We start from the raw sequence: 21607 nt of genomic DNA, 5'->3' as shown, positions 1-21607 counted from the left end.
GCAATGTATGACCTCAATTTTTAGGTGCAATTCAGTGAATTGTATCAGCATACAGAAAATTGGGGTGTTCTATTTATTTGTTTCAAGGCTGGAATATGTTTTATATATTGTCTTGTCTTTGCTTCCAAGGTTTTTTTTTTATTATTATTATTGTCAAATCTTATTTTCTCGGATCTTCTACTATCCATTCACCCAGTCTGCCCTCTAGCTGTGTGTCATAGAAATAACAAATATTCATTTCTAAATCCGCGTGCACGTCACGCGGCGCACGCGGCTGCGGATGCTCTGCTCACACGTCCTCCGTCCTCTCAGGGGGGACCGGATGGAGATTTGTGCGATTAAACGACCCGAGTGACAATAAATAAATGACTAAATAAATAAATAGTTGCAGTCATATTCAACAAATTAATTTCGTCGTGCCGACGGACATCTAACACGTATTTTCACAAGTCGTCAAGAATGCGTAAAGTTCCACGGGCGACACGCAGAGAGACGCAGTTTTCCGGGTGACACCGCCGGCACGACGGACGACTTCCCGCGAGTGAAATCACCTCAGAGATACCGACAACTCTGTCAACCTCCGTTCAAGTTCACGAATGCAAGTGGAAAAAACATAAATAAGATGAAATAAAAGAAAGTGCTGCGCTTTTCAGCTCCGGCCGATTCGTTAGCTGAAAACAGACAGCGCCGTTATTCGACGTGCGGTGCAGGTTTCCGAAAGGTTGTTAAAAAAAGACAATTACACCGGTTGAGCGTTGATTGAGCCTTCTAAGGATGCTCAACTGAACAGGCTGCAAAGTTTCCCAGCTTCAACGTCATACTCCGCCCGCCCACAGTAACTCCAAGAGCCGTCTGAACAGTGGCTTACTGGCTGAGTTGTCTTCATATGCCTGCCAGCTGCGAAGATGACAGAGGTCCCCGTCACGACGGGGCTTCAACATGAAGTTTTGAGAGCGCTTAAAAGGACCTCCGTGTTCGCCGGCGAGGCTCCTTGCGCCCGGGGAGGACAACCATGGAGGACGCATCCAACCACCTGTCATCTGTGAGGACGACTCTTCTCTGGCTTTTCTTATGTGAGTCGATTAAGTTTTTTTTAAGTGTATTTCTATGTTTTATGTCAACCCGTTATCGTTCATCACTCAGAGATTTTAGCGACATCTAGGCAAGGCCGTATGTTGCCGTAAACCGTGGAACAATACTCGTCCTGTAAAACTGAAGGTTTTAGCACGACTGGATATGTCCTAAAAATCAACCAAATCTGAGCAATATTGACTCCAAGCAACTTTTTCTTTTCGAACGTGTTTGTGTCTCGATTTATAGATGCCGTGTCTTCTAGTGACACACACACACACACACACACACACATACACACACACACACACACACACACACACACACACACACACACACACACACACAGGTAACGCAAATATTCCGCCCTTTCCTCAATTTCCGGTGTGTTAAGATTTCATGGCACCACCTATCAAGCGCTCGTGTCTATATCGTTAACAGCGGATTTTCGAATCTCTCGCACATGCGCAATGTAAATGTTAGTTTAAGGTTAGGTTAAAAATCCCGCGGGAGTGTCACAAATCTAAGGTTACCTTTTTGACAAGTCCCTATCTAGCGGTTCTACCAGGTGTTGCTGCGCATGCGCGGGTTAAGGTTATTAGAGTTGCTGTGAATTTTGAGGTACTGTAGGACATTTCCAGAGGACAAATTATCAGAACACCAGCCAGCTGCCCAGCTCCCCACCGGCTTCACACGGCATAAGGGTGCAAATAGATTTCATTCACACCATCCCACTTGCGTCAAACATGCAAAGAGGCAAGTCATGGCAAATTGTTGCATGTTGCAATTTTTTAAGTATTGGACAGGCCAATTTTAACAAGAGCAGTTCTGGCTTGAGAAGTTGACTCCGTCATTGTCCAAAAACTGGATGGTGTTTGGGTGTATCTAGCCAATCCGTTTGGTTCAGATCCAAGATTCAAGACTGGGAGCCTGATGTCGGAGGTGTCATCTAATTTCAAGCCTGAAGGCAAGGAAGCTTTGATCTGCAACACTTGAGACCTTGTTGTCAAAGCTGCACATCTGCCCAGATGAACACACAGCCTTCTGACTGTGGAGAGTACATAGTATATTAGAAGTATCTGGTGCATGTTATAATGCCAGCATAACACGTGTGCATGTCCGCAGAAGACATGCCAATTTACAGTCGACAAATGAAGTGCAAACCCTATGAAATGTATATGATTCCCAGCAGCCAACTACCACTGAATTATTTCGTCTGCCCTATAAATTACCTCATACAGATATTGATTTGTAAGGTTTTAGAACAGTAGTGTCGTTTTCAGTCAAATTGGAGCATATCACCAAAAGATAAATTGTAACCCTGAAAATGCCCCTTGGTAATAGAATTCATGTGCACAATAAATCAGTTTAACAGTTTTGTATGAATCCCGCTGTCTTCTGATAGCTTTGTTTTGACATTGATTGGTTATAATGACATGTCAAATTTATCTTCAGAACTGACTTACCCTAAGTCAGGTTATGGTAGTTTGCACATCTGGCACTAGATACAGGCGTGGTTTCAAGATAATTGTACCATAGTGGCTAGGTGGTATGGAAGATATTATTATCACAGCAATCATAGGGAATTTTATATACATAAAAATATCATATTTCAGAATCTAACTGAAATTCATCCCATTGTACAGTTTGGTATTAGTAGTATTTTCAGATGATACTCTCAGATATTTCAATCTTCTTTTTATGAGAAATTGTAGGTACTAGGTTATCATTATTATTAACTTGGACAGCTGAATAGTGCATCACAGTATTACTGATATGAATATCCGAATTTCATCCTGATATACCAATGAAAGATGATAAATGATAATATGAAGTTATTACCCAGCCCTATGGTACTGTCAATTAGATGTCACTTTAGCTTTACACCACGCAGAGATGTGGGTTTGTTAAAGCTACAAATCCTTGATACCCTGACAATTTTGGCTTTGGTACAATGCTTTAGATGTATCTACCTTCCTCTCTTTAAAGAGAGAAAAGTGCAAGATGTTATCCTTGTTTCATGTAAAATAGGGATAGCATGTTGTCCAGCATTGCTATTCATTGAATATAAGCCTGGATATTGGAAACGGCATAAAAATTCATAACGTTACCATACTTGAATTGATGCAACCACTCAGCATCATGATAGAATAATGAAAGACTGATGGTGTTAAAGAATTAAAGTTTGAGTTTGACTATCAAACTCCCCGATGCACCACACACACACACACACACACACACCTCTGATGTCACTATTAATCTGCATCTGTTCCAGGTGGAGGATTTCGTTTGTTTTTTGGCATCAGTGGTACTCAGAGTGACACAGTCGTGGCAGCTCCACAACAATCATCCTTACGCATGGAGGGGTTAGCTCACCTCCACTTAGCGCCGCCAACTAATGATGTGTATAATTGAATCTGATTAGACTGAACGGTCTTCCCCGAGGGAGGGGGATTTCTTTCTTCTTCCATTTAATTCATTTCATGCAACAACAATGCGAGCAGTCAGTCAGCTTGTCCCCGCTGTACTGTAGACTTCAAACTCTGTGTCCTTTTTTAGATCGAAATCTTTGTTGTGAGCCATCCCCTGAAATTAGGAAGTGTTCAAACACTGTGAATATATGCTAATAACTCATCTGAGATAAAGAGATAACTGGGCAAAAGAGGTTGACATGGGCTAAAAGATCCTTTCACAGTCTCCCCTTGTGAAGTTTTAATATTTGCAAAAGGGAGGTAAGATCGAAAGATCACAGGATTTGCTTAAGATGCTAAAAAGTCGACTGAGATTTTTCTTAGAGAGGTCGAAGCGGTGTAGGAGGAAACTGCACCCACACGGGATGTACTGAACAATCTCTATCAGCCTTGTTACCCTTTCAGCATTAGGCCAACCTGGTTTGCTGTTGTGGGTTAAATGAAGTGAATCTTAGACAGGGATGAAAGACCACAGATATGATCCGGAGCTACGTTTTACAAAATTACCTATTTCTTTCCCGTCCTTCTCCACAGTTCACTGTCTTTACTGAATTTTCTGGTAACCCATTTGCCACCCTCTTCCAGACTTTCCTCATTTTCCGTCACCCATCTTCCTGCTGCTAATTGCTGATGGCCCATGAAAGAAAGGCACAATGATTAAAATATAGCTCAGATGAACTCAATGCCCAAATACCAGAGGACATTTGATTCAACATTAATTCGTTTTTTTTTTCGTAACTGTGTTGTGACTGGTTTAGATTTTGAGAGAACAGGTTCCTTTTTCCTGTCAAGTGGAGGAATATGGTTTGTGGATGTGTTCATTGCAAATGTGCCTCCAAAAAACGTTTCGTAGATGGCAAACTATAATTTTGTCTAAGGGATTAGAAAATTTCAAAATTTGTGCAGAACCTTAGAAGCATGAAACATTTCTCCACAACCGTGCCACCATTATTTTTATTTATTTTTTTGTTAATCCATTCTATAAATGTTTAACACAGAAAAGTATGAGAAAACAAGCTTACATCGGTGTTCCTGGGCCCCAACAGTTGTTTGTCATGAAAGGACCCACTCTCATGCCGAGGACGAGCTCTTCAAAAAACTGTTTGTTGGTTACAACAAGTGGTCCAGACCTGTGCCGAACATCTCGGACGTGGTCATTGTCAAGTTTGGCCTCTCCATAGCACAGCTCATCGATGTGGTGAGTACTCCCATCGTTATGACTGATTATATGTATGTTTATGTGGACAACAAGTGGTTATCCACACCCGAGATGTAGAACACATAATGGACTGCATGCCACAACCCTTTCTGTTAAATATCCATCAAGACACACAGCCCGGGTGGCATGGCGGTCTATTCCATTGCCTACCAACACAGGGATCCCCGTGTTACCTCCGGCTTGGTCGGGCGTACCTACTGACACAATTGGCCGTGTCTGCGGGTGGGAAGCCGGATATGGGTATGTGTCCTGGTTGCTGCACTAGTGCCTCCTCTGGTCGGTCGGGGCAGCTGTTCAGGGGTAGGGGGAACTGGGGGGAATAGCGTGATCCTCCCATGTGCTACGTCCCCCTGACAAAACTCCTCACTGTCAGGTGAAAAGAAGCGGCTGGCGATGCCACCTGTATCGGAAGAAGCATGTGGTAGTCTGCAGCCCTCCTCAGATTGGCAGAGGGGGTGGAGCAGCGACTGGGACGGCTCAGAAGAGTGGGGTAGTTGGCCGGACACAACTGGGAAGAAAAATCCAAAAAAAAAAAGAAAAGATCTAGACTGGGGGTTTACAGGTAGCATTCATAAGCCCTGAACAGTTTCCATAACGAAACACTTTGCTCCCACACTCCAGTAGCATTCAGCTCAGGTGAACTTTAAGACTCTAAACTTCCCGTTTTGACATGAGGTGGGAGTTGTGTCTTCGTATTTCCTCATTTTGGACTGATGACCGGTCCAGCCAAATGGATGGATCGAAGAACAAAAGGGCCTTAGGTTATAAAATATTACCATCAATCTCTATCTTATTTTTCTTGCCAAGGTAAGCAATTTGTGTCTGTTTCAGTTAACGAATCCCCTCTGAGGAACTTCGCGGTGCACACACTTTTTATATACTTTGGATCTGGCAATTCAGTAATAGTAATGCAATTTTCAAGGTTACATTCTTGATTTACTGAAAGAAAAAAAACAGTCGATATGGGCAAGTAGTATGCATTGCTTTGTTGTGAAGGTAAAATTACTGGACCTAGAGCTTCTGTAAAGTATAACAATCCAAGGGCTGATACCCTGCCTTCCACATTCAAACTGCAGAACTTAAGGTGTTGTTTTTCCTCCACTGCTCAAGAGATACTTGTTCTCCTTACTTGGTGAGGTTTTGACCCTGTAAGGGCTGCAACAAGATATATTTTGATATTTTTGCGTACAGCGGCAAAGAAAACCCTCTTAAAATTAGATTATGTTCCAACTACCCTGTGGAAGACCACCTGTTACTCAATGCTTCATATCCATCAAGATATTGAAGTGGATTTGCTGCTGGCTATGTTTTGGATCCGTCTTGACAAACCTCCAAGAACCTACTGCATATTCATTTGGACCAGTCCCAGAGTTCACGCTGTTTTACCTCCCGCCCTCCACTCCCACCCACACATCTGTCTGTCTCTCTCATTTAGGATGAGAAGAACCAAATGATGACAACCAATGTATGGCTTAAACAGGTGAGCAGAAATTAATGTAATTGTGAAATCGCTAATCGGGTTACAAGTGCAGACAATATCCATCCTCAGTTCAATTTGTTAGAATTTTAAAAGGAAAAATGGGGTTTCTCAGGCGAGTGTATGGATAAACACAATACATGCAAATTCAGTAGTAATGAGACTATAATGACTCCTGTGACATAATAAAATGAGGAGTTGTACCATAAAGACAATCATGTTGTTTTTACCTCCTCAGGAGTGGAACGACTATAAGCTTCGCTGGAGACCATCCGACTATGATAACGTGACATCCATCAGAGTGCCCTCCGATCTCATATGGGTACCGGATATTGTCCTCTACAACAAGTTAGTGACAATAAAATTAATTTCCTTTTTTCTTATTGTTTTATGAACATTGGCATGTATGGAGGAAATCCTTTGTGCTTGTCTCAAAGAGTTTTGTGTTGAGGTCAGCGGTCATAGCACTGTTATTGAAACTGAGTATAAAGGTCAGGGAAACAAACACCCATACTGTATTCACAACATGCAGTGAAGGGTTTATAGTGAAGAATAGTGACAAATTATGTACAATGGCAATTTCAGATGCAAGTTCAAATCTGGAAAGCGATTGATGAAGGCCATCATGTTCTAGTGTGAGGATGGCGCCATCCAGTGGATTTTTTTTAAATCACTGCAGCAAAACTATGACATTGTGACATTAAAATAGAAAATTCTGCTATTATGTTTACAACTGCTGTTCCTTGTGAACTATGTTGAATTTTATTTGTAGTCATTTGTATAGCACCTTTTAAAAAGGAAATGCTTTTGTCATTGTGTACTAGCTACTGCAGTGTACAAAATAAAACATCTTCAGGTTATTGCTCGATGCACACAGCTTCCAATAAACCTCTTCCTTCTCATAAATTAATTTCCCAGCGATTGAACATGCAAAGTTTGATGGTATTTTCCACTCTGTCAAGTCTGTGTAATTAGAATTTGCTAGTGAAATTAAAAAGGTGTTGAACAGATATAATGATAAGAAGACATCATTATGTCTTCAACAGCAGCTATTATCACCTCAAATAGGTGAACTGGGATTTGTTCTCCTTCAATTTTTAGAGACAAATTAAAGTCAGCTGTAAAGGATATTCTAACTCTTCTTGACGTCATGATTTATAAAATGACATGATCTGGGAGGTTTTTGCTCAGCCCAGAAGCATGATGTTGAGAAAATAGACCAAAGAAAACCATGACTTGTAGCTGAGGATTCACATGGCAGCAGCATCTGATTTTTGACATTGATGATCAGTTAAAAGCTCTAATTTTGTCATCGCTACTATCTTTGGGGTTGAATATAGACATCTAAATTTGACACCAGAATTCACAACACCTCTTTCCTCTTCCCTCTTCCAGTGCTGATGGTGAATTCGCTGTTACACACATGACCAAAGCTCACCTATTCTACACCGGCAAAATTCGCTGGGTCCCCCCAGCGATCTACAAGAGCTCCTGCAGCATTGACGTCACTTTCTTCCCCTTCGATCAGCAGAACTGCAAGATGAAGTTTGGTTCCTGGACCTATGACAAGGCCAAGATTGACCTGGAGCGAATTGAGAACACTGTGGACCTCAACAACTACTGGGAGAGTGGTGAGTGGGCCATTATCAATGCCGTGGGCACATACAACACCAAGAAATACGACTGCTGCCATGAGATCTACCCGGACATCACCTACTTCTTCATCATCCGGAGGCTCCCACTTTTCTACACCATCAACCTCATCATCCCCTGCCTCCTGATCTCCTGCCTGACCGTCCTGGTCTTTTACCTGCCCTCAGATTGTGGCGAGAAGATCACCCTGTGCATCTCGGTGCTGCTGTCCCTCACCGTGTTCCTCCTCCTCATCACCGAGATCATACCATCCACGTCACTCGTCATCCCGCTCATCGGCGAGTACCTCCTCTTCACTATGATTTTTGTCACCCTCTCCATAGTCATCACGGTTTTTGTGCTCAACGTGCACCACCGATCCCCCGGCACTCACAAGATGCCCCGTTGGGTGCACACAGTGTTCCTGGACCTGATCCCGCGCTGGCTGTTGATGCGGCGACCCGCGCCAGATGGACGGCGCCGCAGGCTGCTGTTTCTCCAGCAGGAGGCGGCGGCAGAAAGGCGGCAAGGCCAGGCAGCTGGGAAGCAACCGGGCAACTGCCTCAGTACGTCTGCCAACTGGCTAAGAGACGAGACTGCAATGGAGGACACCGAGAGACGCTGCTACGAGGACTTGGAGCTGGGAACGCTGGCATCATATTTCTCCTTCCGCCCACCTTCACCCAGACCCCCTGGCTCGACTCCTCCAGGGCAACAGAAGAACTCGCACAACCCCCAGAGTCGCCAGGAGGGGGTCAGTGGAGGGAAGAACAGAGTGTCGACAGGAGGAAGATCGAATCTTACCCAACAGCCGAATAAAGTGGACAATATGTCTTCAGAGTCATCGTTTCTTCTCTCAGCAAGTGTTATACGTGCTCTTGAAGGGGTGCACTATATTGCGGACCACCTGAGAGCAGAGGACGCAGATTTTAGCGTGAGTGTTTTCTGAAATGCTTATTCTGCTAATGGCAGAGAGATGCTTGTAGCAAAAGACACTTCACACACGTTACTGCTGACCTACCAGTGTGTATGAACTATTTCATTTAAATTTTTTATTAAGCATAAGTTCACATACTGGCCAAAATAAGTATTGCTCAATACACCTTTCCCATACGTGTACAACCATAGTGTTTGCTACACTGCCTCAGTGCATTTCATAAGACAGGTTTATAAAGACCATGTCTGGATATTGATGGGTATAAGCTGGTCTCCTAAGTTTGTTATGCATTATTGGCAGTATGGATTGTCACATTCTGTAAGTTGTTCATAAACGTGCAGCACTGCCACCAAGACAAACTCATGTAGACTTATTTGTTGATTTTGGTGATTCAGATTCTAACTTGCCTTCAAATGGTGTTATCTGTTATTGGTAAAACTGTTCTACGCCTGGCTGACATAGCCCTGTTCTTGTCTTTCATTTACACATATTAGCCAGAGTAGGGGGGGATTAGACATGGGGAAGGGCTGAGTTATTTCTAAATACTAAATATATGACCATATTTACCTCTCTGCAGTGAGGTACTTTCCCCTGGAAAACAAATGCCTCCTGAGCTCCGTACCTCTTGAATCATGCAAACTGGTTGGTTGCCCATTTTTAGTTATTTATCTCCTGCTTTCTCTCTCTCTCTCGCTCCACATAGGTAAAAGAGGACTGGAAATATGTTGCCATGGTGATTGACCGCATCTTCCTGTGGATGTTCATTATTGTGTGCCTGCTTGGCACCATAGGACTCTTCCTACCACCTTGGCTTGCTGGCATGATTTAAAACTTTCAAGTGTTGAGGAGAAGAAGAAAGAAAAAAAAAAACATGGTAATTGAACTACCACCAAGCGACTTCAAAATATACTTGAACTTCTCTGCGAGACTGGGATTGGGACTACAGCCTGCGTAAGACTCAATACAAATATAGCAGATAACTGGAAAACATGGGCACAATGAGAAGCTGACAGTTTGGCTTTAAATTGGACCAACTGTGATGAGAGAAGTGTTGTTCACCTCAAATGTGATGCCTTTCCTCAAAGTGATTCCTCCAGCGGTACTGGACTTGGACAAACTGACGTGTTCTGCTGGAATAGACACTAGCTGGGGTTACTTGTGTTGGGGCAGAACTATGAAGCGTTTGCATTTTTGATAAGTCTCTTTCCCTGGCCATGCTGCTGTGATTAGGTGTATTTTTGAATGACCATACTCGATGTAATAAATACCATGAAGAGAAACACTGAAAGCTCGCTCACAAGATGTAGGTTGTGTGGTGTTAAAGTGCCATTTTGTTCTCATTCTCCAGGGAACGCTCAGATTATGGTCTCGCCCTAAATACCCTTCAAGTTTTCTGTCGCAAGGTAGAAAAGAAAGGGCTTTGTTCTTGTTCCGACTTCCTATGCTTACCTGCTTGTCTTGATGCCAGCAATTAATGCCATCTTGATATGCAAAAGTGTCCTTTTGATGAGTGGCAAAGAATAACCGAGTAGAGAGGGGCTAGGTCTTTGGAGATGAGCTGATCTTTCCGGCATGGTGCACTGGCAGAATAGACTACATTTTCATCATGTACACGTTTGAAATTTTTTTTTTTACAATTAATATTAAACAATAATGAAAGTCTTATTCAACGCGTGACTGTATGCATGGTAGTTAGGTTCTCCTGGATCGCCACCTTGCCGTGGTGGAGAAGCTTGCATGTACTAATGATCCCAAGAGCTATGCTGTCTGGAGCTTGGCTCCTGGTAGGGTCACCCATGGCAGATAGGTCAACGGGGAGGTTCCAGACGAAGCGCGATACAACAAAGACCTCAACAACAGAACTGGTGGAAGATGTCTCCAGGTCACAATGGCAGTGAAGGTGGATGAAGGCTGTAACAGAGGGTGGTCCCCAATCGTCTTGGTTCTTCATGCCATTGGACTCTAGCCACCCCCTGCCAAGGACTGTGTGGTGGCTGCAGGTGCATCAGCCACTCCACGTAAAAAGCTGTCACACGCAGGCGTCCTCCCTCTCATACTTGACCCCGAGTGACCGCTGATGATGATGGTAGTTAGGTGACATTGTACTAAACTTTTTCCTGGGGAGATTTCTTTCAGCATGTACAGACAATTCAGCTCCCTTGCATAATCAAGGCATCCTGTAGCCATGGGATTTTCGCAGATGATATTAGCAAGTTAATTGCAATTACATGTATTTTTTTCCGTCGCCCCTATGATCTGCATTATCCATAATTTTCCCTGCCAGCTTTGTTTGAAGTGTACAACTTGCTATCCTCCCAGAGTATTTGTTATGATCATATGTGGTGAGCAGATCATTTAACATAATGTTCGGCATCGAAATTTCTGCAGCCATCTCTGTGTGCCATCACAAATATGATCATCATTGTGATATAAAAAAAAACAAAATCTCTTGCTTTGCATTTTCAGTCACGGAAGTCAAGTAATGTCCCCTGAATGGATGTGCACCAAAGTATAGCACAAACCTGAAAAGCTTACTAGAACTATCAGTGTTAGATGAAAACATAATGAAGTCATCACAACATAAGTGTTTCCTGTAACATTTTATTAAGTGTAATAATGACACGGACCAAGAATACCAAAGAGCAAACATTAATCCTATTGACAGTACTTTCAGGGGAAACACTGGCAGTTATTTTTCTCTTAGAGCTACTTGATATATTGCTTTCTCTGTGTCTAATGTCTTTACATTTTACTAAGGCTGGCAACACGGTTAAATGATAAAACCATTTGCTGCCTTTGGTTTGCAGTACTCTTCCTTTTTTCAAAAATAGAAACTATTTGGCTGTTAATGTGGTGCAAGTACAACCTGTTGTGATAGAACTCATATTTACAATACAGACACATTTGCTGAATGAGCAGTCATCAGACACTGACCTGAAAACAATTCTACCACAAAAGGGAAGATTTTGCATTAACTGGAAGTTGTCAGATGGTGACTTACGACAGAGACAGCATTTTGAATATGGTGCTACGTGTCTACCTAGCTTATCCACATCGGTCTGATTTTGTTTTTGCCATACTTTGGTAAAATCATGGACATGCAAGTGACTTCTTTTGAAGTTAAGTCATGTCCATTCAATAGTGGCATCATATTTAATATGTTCTCACCAAACCTTTGACTTCCTTATACAGGATAACTCTAGTGAGTTCAGAGTGCCAAGCTCAGTTGAAGGTTTTTACCCATCTGAATATTTTCAACTGAGTTTTGAGGCTGAGTTTTTTTACACTGATGTTTGACTGTAAAACTGTGTTTTTATCCCAAATTTGGAAAAAAAAAATTAATTCCGGCTGGCAGTGTAAATTGAGCTCATGAGAGTTTGCAGCCCCCCTATGGGTCCGGTGGTTTTGGCTTGGCCAAGTTGGCTCTGACTCTGGCTTGGTCCACAGCGTCCAACATGTTCTTCCCGTCCATGGCCAGCGTGTGTGCCGCGGCCAGCATCTGTTTCTTACACTCTTCCTTCAAAGAGGTAATTGCATTCTGCTGGGCAAGACGCATCTTATTTATCAACTCGGCCATGTCGTTGTTCAGCAGCTTCTGGGTGCCCTCAATCTGAGCCAATGGAAAAATAACAATCGGACTCAATTTTCATTTTATTTCTGTACCAGAATTAGACTATTAGGAAGTTTTAAAGACAAAATCCAACAAGCCTTACAGTAAGGACACTGAGCTCTACTATTGTGTAAAATAATTGTTTTCACTGCATGAGCTCACAACACGTCCATCCATCCATCCATTATTCAAACCGCTTATCATGCTCATGGTCATGGGGATGCTGGAGCCTATCCCAGCAGTCACTGAGCAGCAGGTGGGGAGACACCCTGGACAGACTGCTAGTCCATCACAGGGCCCACACACATTCACACCTAGGGGCAATTTAGTATGACCGATTCACCTGACCTACATGTCTTTGGACTGTGGGAGGAAACCCACACAGACACAGGGAGAACATGCAAACTCTACATAGAGGATGACCCGGGACGACTTCCAAGATTGGACTACCCCGGGGCTCGAACCCAGGACCCTCCTGCTGTGAGGCGACTGCGTTAACCACTGTGCCACCGTGCTGTCTCACAATGTGTCATATATGTAAAAAATACTGAAGTCAGCTATAATGATAAATGATGCTAAATGAAGTCTGCCGGCTTATTGGCTCTGCAGAAACGTGGATCTGATAGGCAAGCTATATAACTTATGTGCACCCTCAGTCTCAGAGGAAAGGAAACATGAATAACGATCCACCCCTCCCTCGATACCTGTCTTGTTAAAAAAAAAAAACCTAATAGAAAAACCTGCTAAAGAGGCAAAAAAAATTAATAAAAGGAAAGAGGAAGATAAGTAACCCATAAAGGAAAAAAAGGTGCAGGAATCGTATCTTACCTCCGTCCTGACAGACTCGTGTAAGGTGGGCAGAATGTCATCCACGTTGTGAATCAGATCTCGTAAAGCCAGTCCAACAGACTGTGACCAACAGAAGGGAGAAGTCATTGTCTTTATAGTACATAATGCCTGGATGGATGCTATCGCTATCAGCGCCACTTTAGGAAGTAGTGTGCGCAACAGTTTACTACACAGCAAGCCACAGTATTAGTGAATTTTCACAATGTTAGTTAGAAAATAATATCATGACAGCTTGCCTTTTACAATTTAGTAATCGTTTTGTGATATACTTTTTTTTTCTTTCCGTCAGTTTTCATTTTCCCTACTGTACCTTGACAAGAGAGATGTACTCCTCAGGCTTCATTGTGATGATGTCATTTTTGAGTTGGACGACTACTTTGACCAGGTTCATGACAGAATGGTAAACTTTGTCATCGGAGCGGTCAAGCTCAGCCGTCGGGGCAGGCTGAGAAAGAAGAAATGGACGTTCATTCAAATGTGTTAAAAGTGATAGTAAAGCATAATAGTCACTGATAATAGTGACAGCGTCGACTTAATTATTCTGCACAACGCACTGCTGGACAATGGAAATGGGCCAGTGATGTCAATGGCCGCTCAAAATAAAAGGTCCGTTTATTCTTATCGGGATGATTCTGAGTCCGATCTAAATTGTATTATTCTGACAACTAGATGAAAAGGACCTTATCTCCAGTGAGGTCAAAGATATATTACAATCTGCAAAAAAAAAATGTTGCACAATTACCTGTGCGGTGAGACGTGGGGGCTTCTCTGGTGGTACTTCAGTGCCAGAAGGTGGAAAATATGAGATCGACACAGAGAGACATGATAGTGAGGTATTCAGAATAACTGGCTGATGTTTTTTACATCATATGATTTCCTTACATCACTTACCATGTTCGTTCTCAGGTTCGGGAACCTGAAAAAAAGGGAAAACAATTATTAATATCATAAAGAATAAACACTACTAAAACCACACTGCCTGTATTGCCAGTGTGATAGTATGTGATTTCCCATGCAGACTATAGTTGGTCATCAAACAATAGTCAACACAGTCATGTGCGGTAAAATATCAATAACTGTCCAGATGGTGAAAAAAGTTTTCCTTTATCTAAATACAGGTTGCAAACTATGGGGGAGTCACAGGGAGCTTTGCTCCTTGTGGAAAGACAGGAGCCCCCCTGAAAACATGATTTGGGAAATTTTGGAGGGTCTCTATAAAGTATTAGTTAGTAAAATTGTGGCAAAACCATTTTGTTAAGTGCACTTCTAACTTGTTTTACTTTTACACTGTTATTCTAGAGGATTTCCCCCGCCCCTTTCCTCCCAAATTCTATCCAGCCAATTACCCCACTCATCCAAGCTGTCCCTGTCGCTGCTCCATCCCCTCTGCCAATCCGGGGAGGGCTGCAGACTACCACGTGCCTCCTCTGATACATGTGGAGTCGCCAGCCGCTTCTTTTCACCTGACAGTGAGAGGAGTTTCGCCAGGGGGACGTAGCGTGTTGAAGGATCACGCTATTACTCCCAGTTACCCCTCCCCCCAAACAGGTGCCCCAACCGACCAGAGGAGACGCTAGTGCAGCGACCAGGACACAGACCCACATCTGGCTTCCCACCCACAGACATGGCCAATTGTGTCTGTAGGGACGCCGACCAAGCCGGCGGTAACATGGGGATTCGAACCGGCAATCCCCGTGTTGGTAGGCAATGGAATAGACCGCCATGCCACCCGGACGTGTGATTTCTATAGGAATAAATTACATTGCACATGCATCCTTGAAATAAATACATGTGAGTTTAATGGGGGTGCATCATCACTCATTCACTGAGGATCCAACTGTGCTATTCCTACTGTCCCCATCCAAACGTGGTGATGTAATAGCAAACTGACCATGTGCATGTATCTGTTTTATGGGCTATTTACATATGCTTGCATAACAGATTATTACCAATGTCTCATTGTAAGTCCTTTCAGAAGCACCCCGCCAATGTGAAAAGTGAGCTCTCCTAAGTTCACACCCTGGCTATCCAGAATTTAAAAACCATTTGACAGAGGTACCAGGACAAAGATTAGGTTAAATTATCCCCTCAGACACCAACCCCAAACAGGACAGAATGAGTGGAGCAGAAACTTACCACTGGGCTGGTGGGGTCATCCCGTCCCATGGGATCCTGCAAAAGAACAGGGAGGTTCAATTTATAGTGTATGGACGTAGACCCTTGCTTTGGAAGTGCTACCGGGGGCACTATCAACACAAGACTAGCGGGCCGGGGAGGATGAGGGCCCACACGGTTTAACGATGCCCTTCTCCATGTGGCTGCCGAAGGCACATTGGATTCAAAAGTAGAAGGGCACAGAGACAGAGAGAGCGGGTTGACAAATGCAAAAGATGTTCTGTTTCCCACCAGGAGTCTCTCTTCCTTCTCCAGCCACTTTTCGTCCTCCTTCATCTGCTGTTTCTGTCGGCGGAGCGTGTCCTGTATGTTTAGTTTATCCATCTGCCACAAGAGCCGGGCATCTTCTTTGCTGTTTGGCTCCAGTCGGGGGAACTCGCTCTCCTGGCAGGGTAGCAAGGAAACAGGCAAATGATAGGTTGATGATTCGTGCATGCTGGCACATATCGATAAACGTGCATATGTACACAGTTTTGAAAAATATCAGTCTCTGTCACATAGATATCATGCAAAATATCATAGCCACACCAATAACACCATTACAAAAACAGTCACAGAAGAAGCGTTGGATACTAAATACAAGGTAGCGATGTTTTTTTTACCCCCATGCTGCGACGTCGAGGTGACATCCTTGGCACCATCAGGTTGTTGGTTGAGTCAACAGGGGACTGATATTCACATGGGCTGGCCAGGTCAGGTGAGCTAGCACACAAAGCCTCATTCAGCTGCAGAGATGTGCACACACACACACACAATTTAAAGGCTAAAGAAAAGCTTGCTATCTTTGAAATGCTGTCGGACTGTGTGCTAGATGTCTGTCCTTACTCATGTTCCTCATATTCCTTTACTGTTACTGGGCTGGAAACATAAACTGCTTTCAGTTTAGGAAAGCAGTTCATGTTTAAGTGATTTCAAGACAAACTGATTTCTGAGGCATCCGAGTGGCATGGCGTTCTATTTTGTTGCCTACTAACATGGGGATCGCCAGTTTGAATCTCCGTGCTACCTCCAGCTTGGTCAGGCATCCCTATAGACACAATTAGCCCTGTCTGCGGGTGGGAAGCCGGGTGTGGGTATGTGTGCTGGTCACTGCAATAGCACCTCCTCTGGTTGGTCGGGGTGCCTGTTCAGGGGGGAGGGGGAACTGGGGGGTATAGCGTGATCCTCCCATGTGCTACGTCCTCCTGGTGAAACTCCTCACTGTCAAGTGAAAAGAAGTGGCTGGCGACTCCACATGTATCTTTGGAGGCATGTGGTAGTCTTCAGCCCTCCCCGGATCGGCAGAGAGGGTGGAGCAGTGACCGGGACAGCTTGGAAGGGTGGGGTTATTGGCCAAGTACAATTTGGGAGGAAAAAGGGGAACCCCTTCCCCCCGGGGAACCTCTACCCCCCCACCCCCCCCAAAAAAATACCTGACTTCTGAAAGCTGAATGGGTACAATTTTTTTTTTTTTCATGACCGACAGTTAGAAGTTTAAACTCATTCCCAGACATTCCTGCTAAGTCATGGACCATGTTCTCACAGTGAAGTGTGACTATGCACACTGTATTCTCACAGTGAAATTAATTTGTGTGTGTGTGTGTGTGTGTGTGTGTGTGTGTGTGTGTGTGTGTGTGTGTGTGTGTGTGTGTAGAGGGGTGGGTGGGGGTCATCTAGGAATATGAATACAGGATAACAATATAAATATAATAGACATCATGGACATGTTATCATACCTGAATGTGCAGTCCAATACTGAGTGTGTTCCCAAAGCGTCCTGGTTTCATTCTGGACGGCTGAAGTAGAGAGGGGCCGGACAGCGTTCGGCAAATTAAAAATGCATAACAACACATGAATAGAGTGTTTGATCACCATAAAAATATTTTGTGACCTACTGTAGTTGAATGTATTAGATAGGATGTCAAACCTTAGGAGGAGGTTCGTTGAAGTTGAACTTTGGCTCAAAGCACTTGGTGGAGCGCATTCTGTCCCGCTGTCTCTCCACCTCCTGCTCTTTCTCCATCTTGTGGACATCACTGGGAGGGATCAGGCAAAAGTTCATATATCATTGACATTCATCATAATATTATCATTTCTGGTGTAAAATGACAACATTCTATCAGATCCAGTATGTTACAGCTGTATGATTTCCTGAAAGTACAATAAAATATTGTATATTTACTCATTTGGCACACTTTTATCCAAAGTGACTTACAAGAGAGTCATCATAGACAACTACATGGTAATCATATCATATACAAAAGTATGTGTTATGTCAAGCACGTTTTGTGTAGGTGAATACACAGGCAGAGAATGCAAAAATCAAAGTACAAAACAGATTAAAATTGCTACAAAACAATAAATCAGGTAAATTTTGTCACGAGAGCACAAAAATGGCGGGTTTAAGTACAAAAGGGCTCAGTAAATGGTAAAATGGTAAATGGACTGCATTTTCTAGTCTACTGACCACTCAAAGTGCTAGAGTAAATGGATCTTTGCAAAATTATATAGTATCAGTGCAAAAAAGAAGTAGTACAGTACAAGTAGTAGAGTAGACACCGATAATAATGGTATTTTAGTTGTTAGGGGCATGATAGTAATTCTAACACTGTGCTATCGATCACTTTGTAGGAACAGAGCCACTTATCCAAATCAGTGATATCTCATGAAAAACTTCATCTCTATATCGCAGAGCAGACTCTCTATGTGCCATCCATGTTTTCCATCCAACCAGTCCCAACACCAGGTGAGTTCACACCTTAGTCTGTCCTGCTTTGGTTATCAGCACACTAAACAGTAAAATCCCCCAGTGCGGTGATCAGTTGGGAAGAAAACCTGCATATTCTTTCTTGGCATTCCATCATGCCTGTTGATGACTGTGTTCAGTCATTAAAAGTGAGGTACCTGATCTTGACCACGAGCTCGGTGAAGTTGGGTCTCTCCCGGGGGTCGTAGGACCAGCAGCGGGTCATGAGAGAGTAGATGGTTGGGGGGCAGTTCTCCGGCTTAGGCAGCCTGATGCCCTGCTCCAGTTGGTTTATCACGTCCCTGTTCTCCAGCCAGAAGAAGGGCTGCTGCCCACGGCTCATGATCTCCCACACACACACAGCTAAGAGAAACACACAGACACACACAAAGGAAAAAGAAAAAAAACAAAAGGTACACCTTAAAATAAATTATCAAGCGATAATTGTTGTGAGTGTGGATGCAGATGTGCAAAAAAAACCTCAAAATATACACTCACTGGCCACTTTATTAGGTGCACCTTGCTAGTACCGGGTTGGACCCCCTTTTGCCTTCAGAACTGCCTTAATCCTTCGTGGCATAGATTCAACAAGGTACTGGAAACATTCCTCAGAGAGTTTGGTCCATATTGACATGATAGCGTCACGCAGTTGCTGCAGATTTGTCGGCTGCACATCCACGATGCGAATCTCCCGGTCCACCACATCCCAAAGGTGCTCTATTGGATTGAGATCTGGTGACTGTGGAGGCCATTTGAGTACAGTGAACTCATTGTCATGTTCAAGAAACCAGTCTGAGATGATTCGAGCTTTATGACATGGCGCGTTATCCTGCTGGAAGTAGCCATCAGAAGATGGGAACACTGTGGTCATAAAGGGATGGACATGGTCAGCAACAATACTCAGGTAGGCTGTGGCGTTGACACGATGCTCAATTGGTACTAAGGGGCCCAAAGTGTGCCAAGAAAATATCCCCCACACCATTACACCACCACCAGCAGCCTGAACCGTTGATACAAGGCAGGATGGATCCATGCTTTCATGTTGTTGACGCCAAATTCTGACCCTACCATCCGAATGTCGCAGCAGAAATCGAGACTCATCAGACCAGGCAAAGTTTTTCCAATCTTCTATTGTCCAATTTTGGTGAGCCTTGTAGCCTCAGTTACCTGTTCTTAGCTGACAGGAGTGGCACCCGGTGTGGTCTTCTGCTGCTGTAGCCCATCTGCCTCAAGGTTCGACGTGTTGTGCGTTCAGAGATGCTCTTCTGCATACCTCGGTTGTAATGAGTGGTTATTTGAGTTACTGTTGCCTTTCTATCAGCTCGAACCAGTCTGGCCATTCTCCTCTGACCTCTGGCATCAACAAGGCATTTCGCCCACAGAACTGCCGCTCACTGGATATTTTCTCTTTTTCGGCCATTCTCTGTAAACCCTAGAGATGGTTGTGCGTGAAAATCCCAGTAGATCAGCAGTTTCTGAAATACTCAGACCAGCCCGTCTGGCACCAACAACCATGCCACGTTCAAAGTCACTTAAATCATCTTTCTTCCCCATTCTTATGCTCGGTTTGAACTGCAGCAGATCGTCTTGACCATGTCTACATGCCTAAATGCATTGAGTTGCTGCCATGTGATTGGCTGATTAGAAATTTGCGTTAACAAGCAGTTGGACAGGTGTGCCTAATAAAGTGGCTGGTGAGTGTATACATACTGCTACCAGCATGACATTAAGTATCTCAGTGGCATTATGTCAGAAAGGGCAATGAAGGCTTGGCCTTTGGGAGTGACTAGACACATCACAAGAGAGTCACTGTGCCCATGTAGCAAATGAAGCCAAGACTGAACTAATACAGCAAGAAGAATACCACACAACACAAGAGTGAGAAATAACTTGAGGTAAAAAAACAAAACAAAACAGTTCAACGCTGTGTTTCTGCCCTCTTCATGTTCAGTACCACCATATGGGCTGTTCATCTATTGCTGCACTCAGATGGGGGCCAAAAGAAGGTGACGAGAGGCCCGTCATTGGTAACCCTGACCATTCAGCAGAAAGGAAAATAACAGATACAGCAAGCTGAGTGGAGAAGAGTGTAGAAAGTGGTTAAGTTTCTGAATAAACTGCACATAAAGGAGAACCAGAAAGAGGGAAAAACTGAAAAGACACAGGGGAGAAGGAGAAATATAAGTACACATGAAGTAAACTGAATGATGAGGACTAACTTAAAGACACTGAACTTCAACCAGTTAGTATTGATACCCTCATGTTTTTTTCCGAATAATAATAACTGTGATAACAAAGATGATGATAATGATGACTTAATTTGCAAGGCACCTGTTGAAACAAAGGTATGCAGCATGCTTATCATTAGCTAAGAATAATCCAGCGAAATGGCTAAAATACATTAATAAATACATTATAATATATTCTCATCATTAGCCGCTTCTCCAGGTTTGGGTCACGGTGACAGCAAGCTAAGTAGGGCACTCCAGATGTCCCTCTCCCCAGCAACACCCTCCAGCTAATCCTGGGGAATCCCAAGGCGTTCCCAGGCCAGATTGGACATGTAGTCCCTCCAGCAAATTCTGGGTCTACCCCGGGGTCTCCTCCCAGTTGGACGTGCCCGGAAAACCTCCAAAGGAAGGTGCCCTGGAGGCATCCTAATCAGATGCCTGAACCACCTCAACTGGCTCCTTTCGACACACAGGAGCAGCACCTCTACTCCGAGCTCCCTCCGGATGTCCGAGCTCCTCACCCTATCTCTAAGGCTGAGCCCAGACACCCTACAGAGGAAATTCATTTCAGCCGCTCACCCTTTTGGTCACTATCCAAAGCTCATGACCATAGGTGAGGGTTGGAATGAAGATTGACTGGTAAATTTATAGCTTTGCCCTTCTGGCCTCCCAGTACCTGTCTGCTGCTTCAGGAGACCCCTGGGCCAACCAAGCCTGAAAGGCCTCCTTCTTCAGCCTGACAGCGTCTCTCACCACCAGTGTCCACCGGCAGGTTCTTAGGTTGCGACACCGATGACCTTATGACTACAGCGCCTACCTGCTGCAACTGCAATAGAGGCTTTGAACATGGCCCACTCAGACCTCCATGTCCCCAGCCTCCCTCGCGATACACGAGAACTTCTTCCGGAGGTGGGAGTTGAAGACCTCACGGGCAGGGGCCTCCGCCAGACATTCCCAGTTCACCCTCACTACACGTTTGGGTTTGCCAGGTCTGTCCGGCAGCCTTCCCCGCCATCTGATCCAACTCACCACCAGGTAGTGATCAGTTGACAGGTCTGCTCCTCTCTTCACCCGAGTGTCCAAAACATACGGCCGCAGATCTGATGATACGACCACAAAGTCTATCATCAGTCTTCAGCCTAAGGTGTTCTGGTACCAAGTACACTTATGTTCGAACATGGTGTTTGTTATGGCCAATCCATGACTCGCA

The 21607-nt window shown here is 44.0% G+C and overlaps 2 protein-coding genes across 2 annotated transcripts in view; one reads left to right on the top strand and one right to left on the bottom strand.

The window, feature by feature from the left end:
- The first annotated feature begins 1033 nt into the window (after nucleotides 1-1033).
- On the top strand, nucleotides 1034-9636 carry chrna2b (cholinergic receptor, nicotinic, alpha 2b (neuronal)). The gene is made up of 6 exons (XM_056294085.1): nucleotides 1034-1073; nucleotides 4580-4740; nucleotides 6197-6241; nucleotides 6477-6586; nucleotides 7634-8804; nucleotides 9511-9636. Exons 3-6 carry the CDS (start codon nucleotides 6212-6214, stop codon nucleotides 9634-9636), a joined length of 1437 nt encoding a protein of 478 aa, XP_056150060.1. The 5' UTR covers nucleotides 1034-1073; nucleotides 4580-4740; nucleotides 6197-6211.
- Nucleotides 9637-11399: 1763 nt separating this feature from the next.
- ptk2bb (protein tyrosine kinase 2 beta, b) overlaps nucleotides 11400-21607 on the bottom strand; it is a 32015-nt gene continuing 21807 nt past the window's right edge. The window contains exons 21-31 of the mRNA XM_056294936.1: nucleotides 18325-18529; nucleotides 17348-17456; nucleotides 17157-17216; nucleotides 16044-16166; nucleotides 15673-15825; nucleotides 15403-15438; nucleotides 14158-14182; nucleotides 14009-14043; nucleotides 13577-13711; nucleotides 13246-13326; nucleotides 11400-12417 (exon numbers count right to left, since the gene is read on the bottom strand). Of these exons, the coding sequence (XP_056150911.1) occupies nucleotides 12196-12417; nucleotides 13246-13326; nucleotides 13577-13711; nucleotides 14009-14043; nucleotides 14158-14182; nucleotides 15403-15438; nucleotides 15673-15825; nucleotides 16044-16166; nucleotides 17157-17216; nucleotides 17348-17456; nucleotides 18325-18529 (1184 nt within the window). The 3' untranslated portion in view covers nucleotides 11400-12195. The remainder of the gene's footprint in view (nucleotides 12418-13245; nucleotides 13327-13576; nucleotides 13712-14008; nucleotides 14044-14157; nucleotides 14183-15402; nucleotides 15439-15672; nucleotides 15826-16043; nucleotides 16167-17156; nucleotides 17217-17347; nucleotides 17457-18324; nucleotides 18530-21607) is intronic.

This window comes from Lampris incognitus, chromosome 15, assembly GCF_029633865.1.
Source record: "Lampris incognitus isolate fLamInc1 chromosome 15, fLamInc1.hap2, whole genome shotgun sequence".
NCBI lineage: Eukaryota > Metazoa > Chordata > Actinopteri > Lampriformes > Lampridae > Lampris > Lampris incognitus.
Note: the sequence above shows the minus strand (reverse complement) of the source record. Positions and strands in the feature narration are given on the sequence as shown.

Coding starts and splice junctions, on each gene's coding strand:
- chrna2b (XM_056294085.1), top strand. CDS start 6,212: ATGATGACAACCAATGTATGGCTTAAACAG. Junction 6,587..7,633: donor GATATTGTCCTCTACAACAA/GTTAGTGACAAT, acceptor TCCCTCTTCCAG/TGCTGATGGTGAATTCGCTG. Junction 8,805..9,510: donor CAGAGGACGCAGATTTTAGC/GTGAGTGTTTTC, acceptor CGCTCCACATAG/GTAAAAGAGGACTGGAAATA.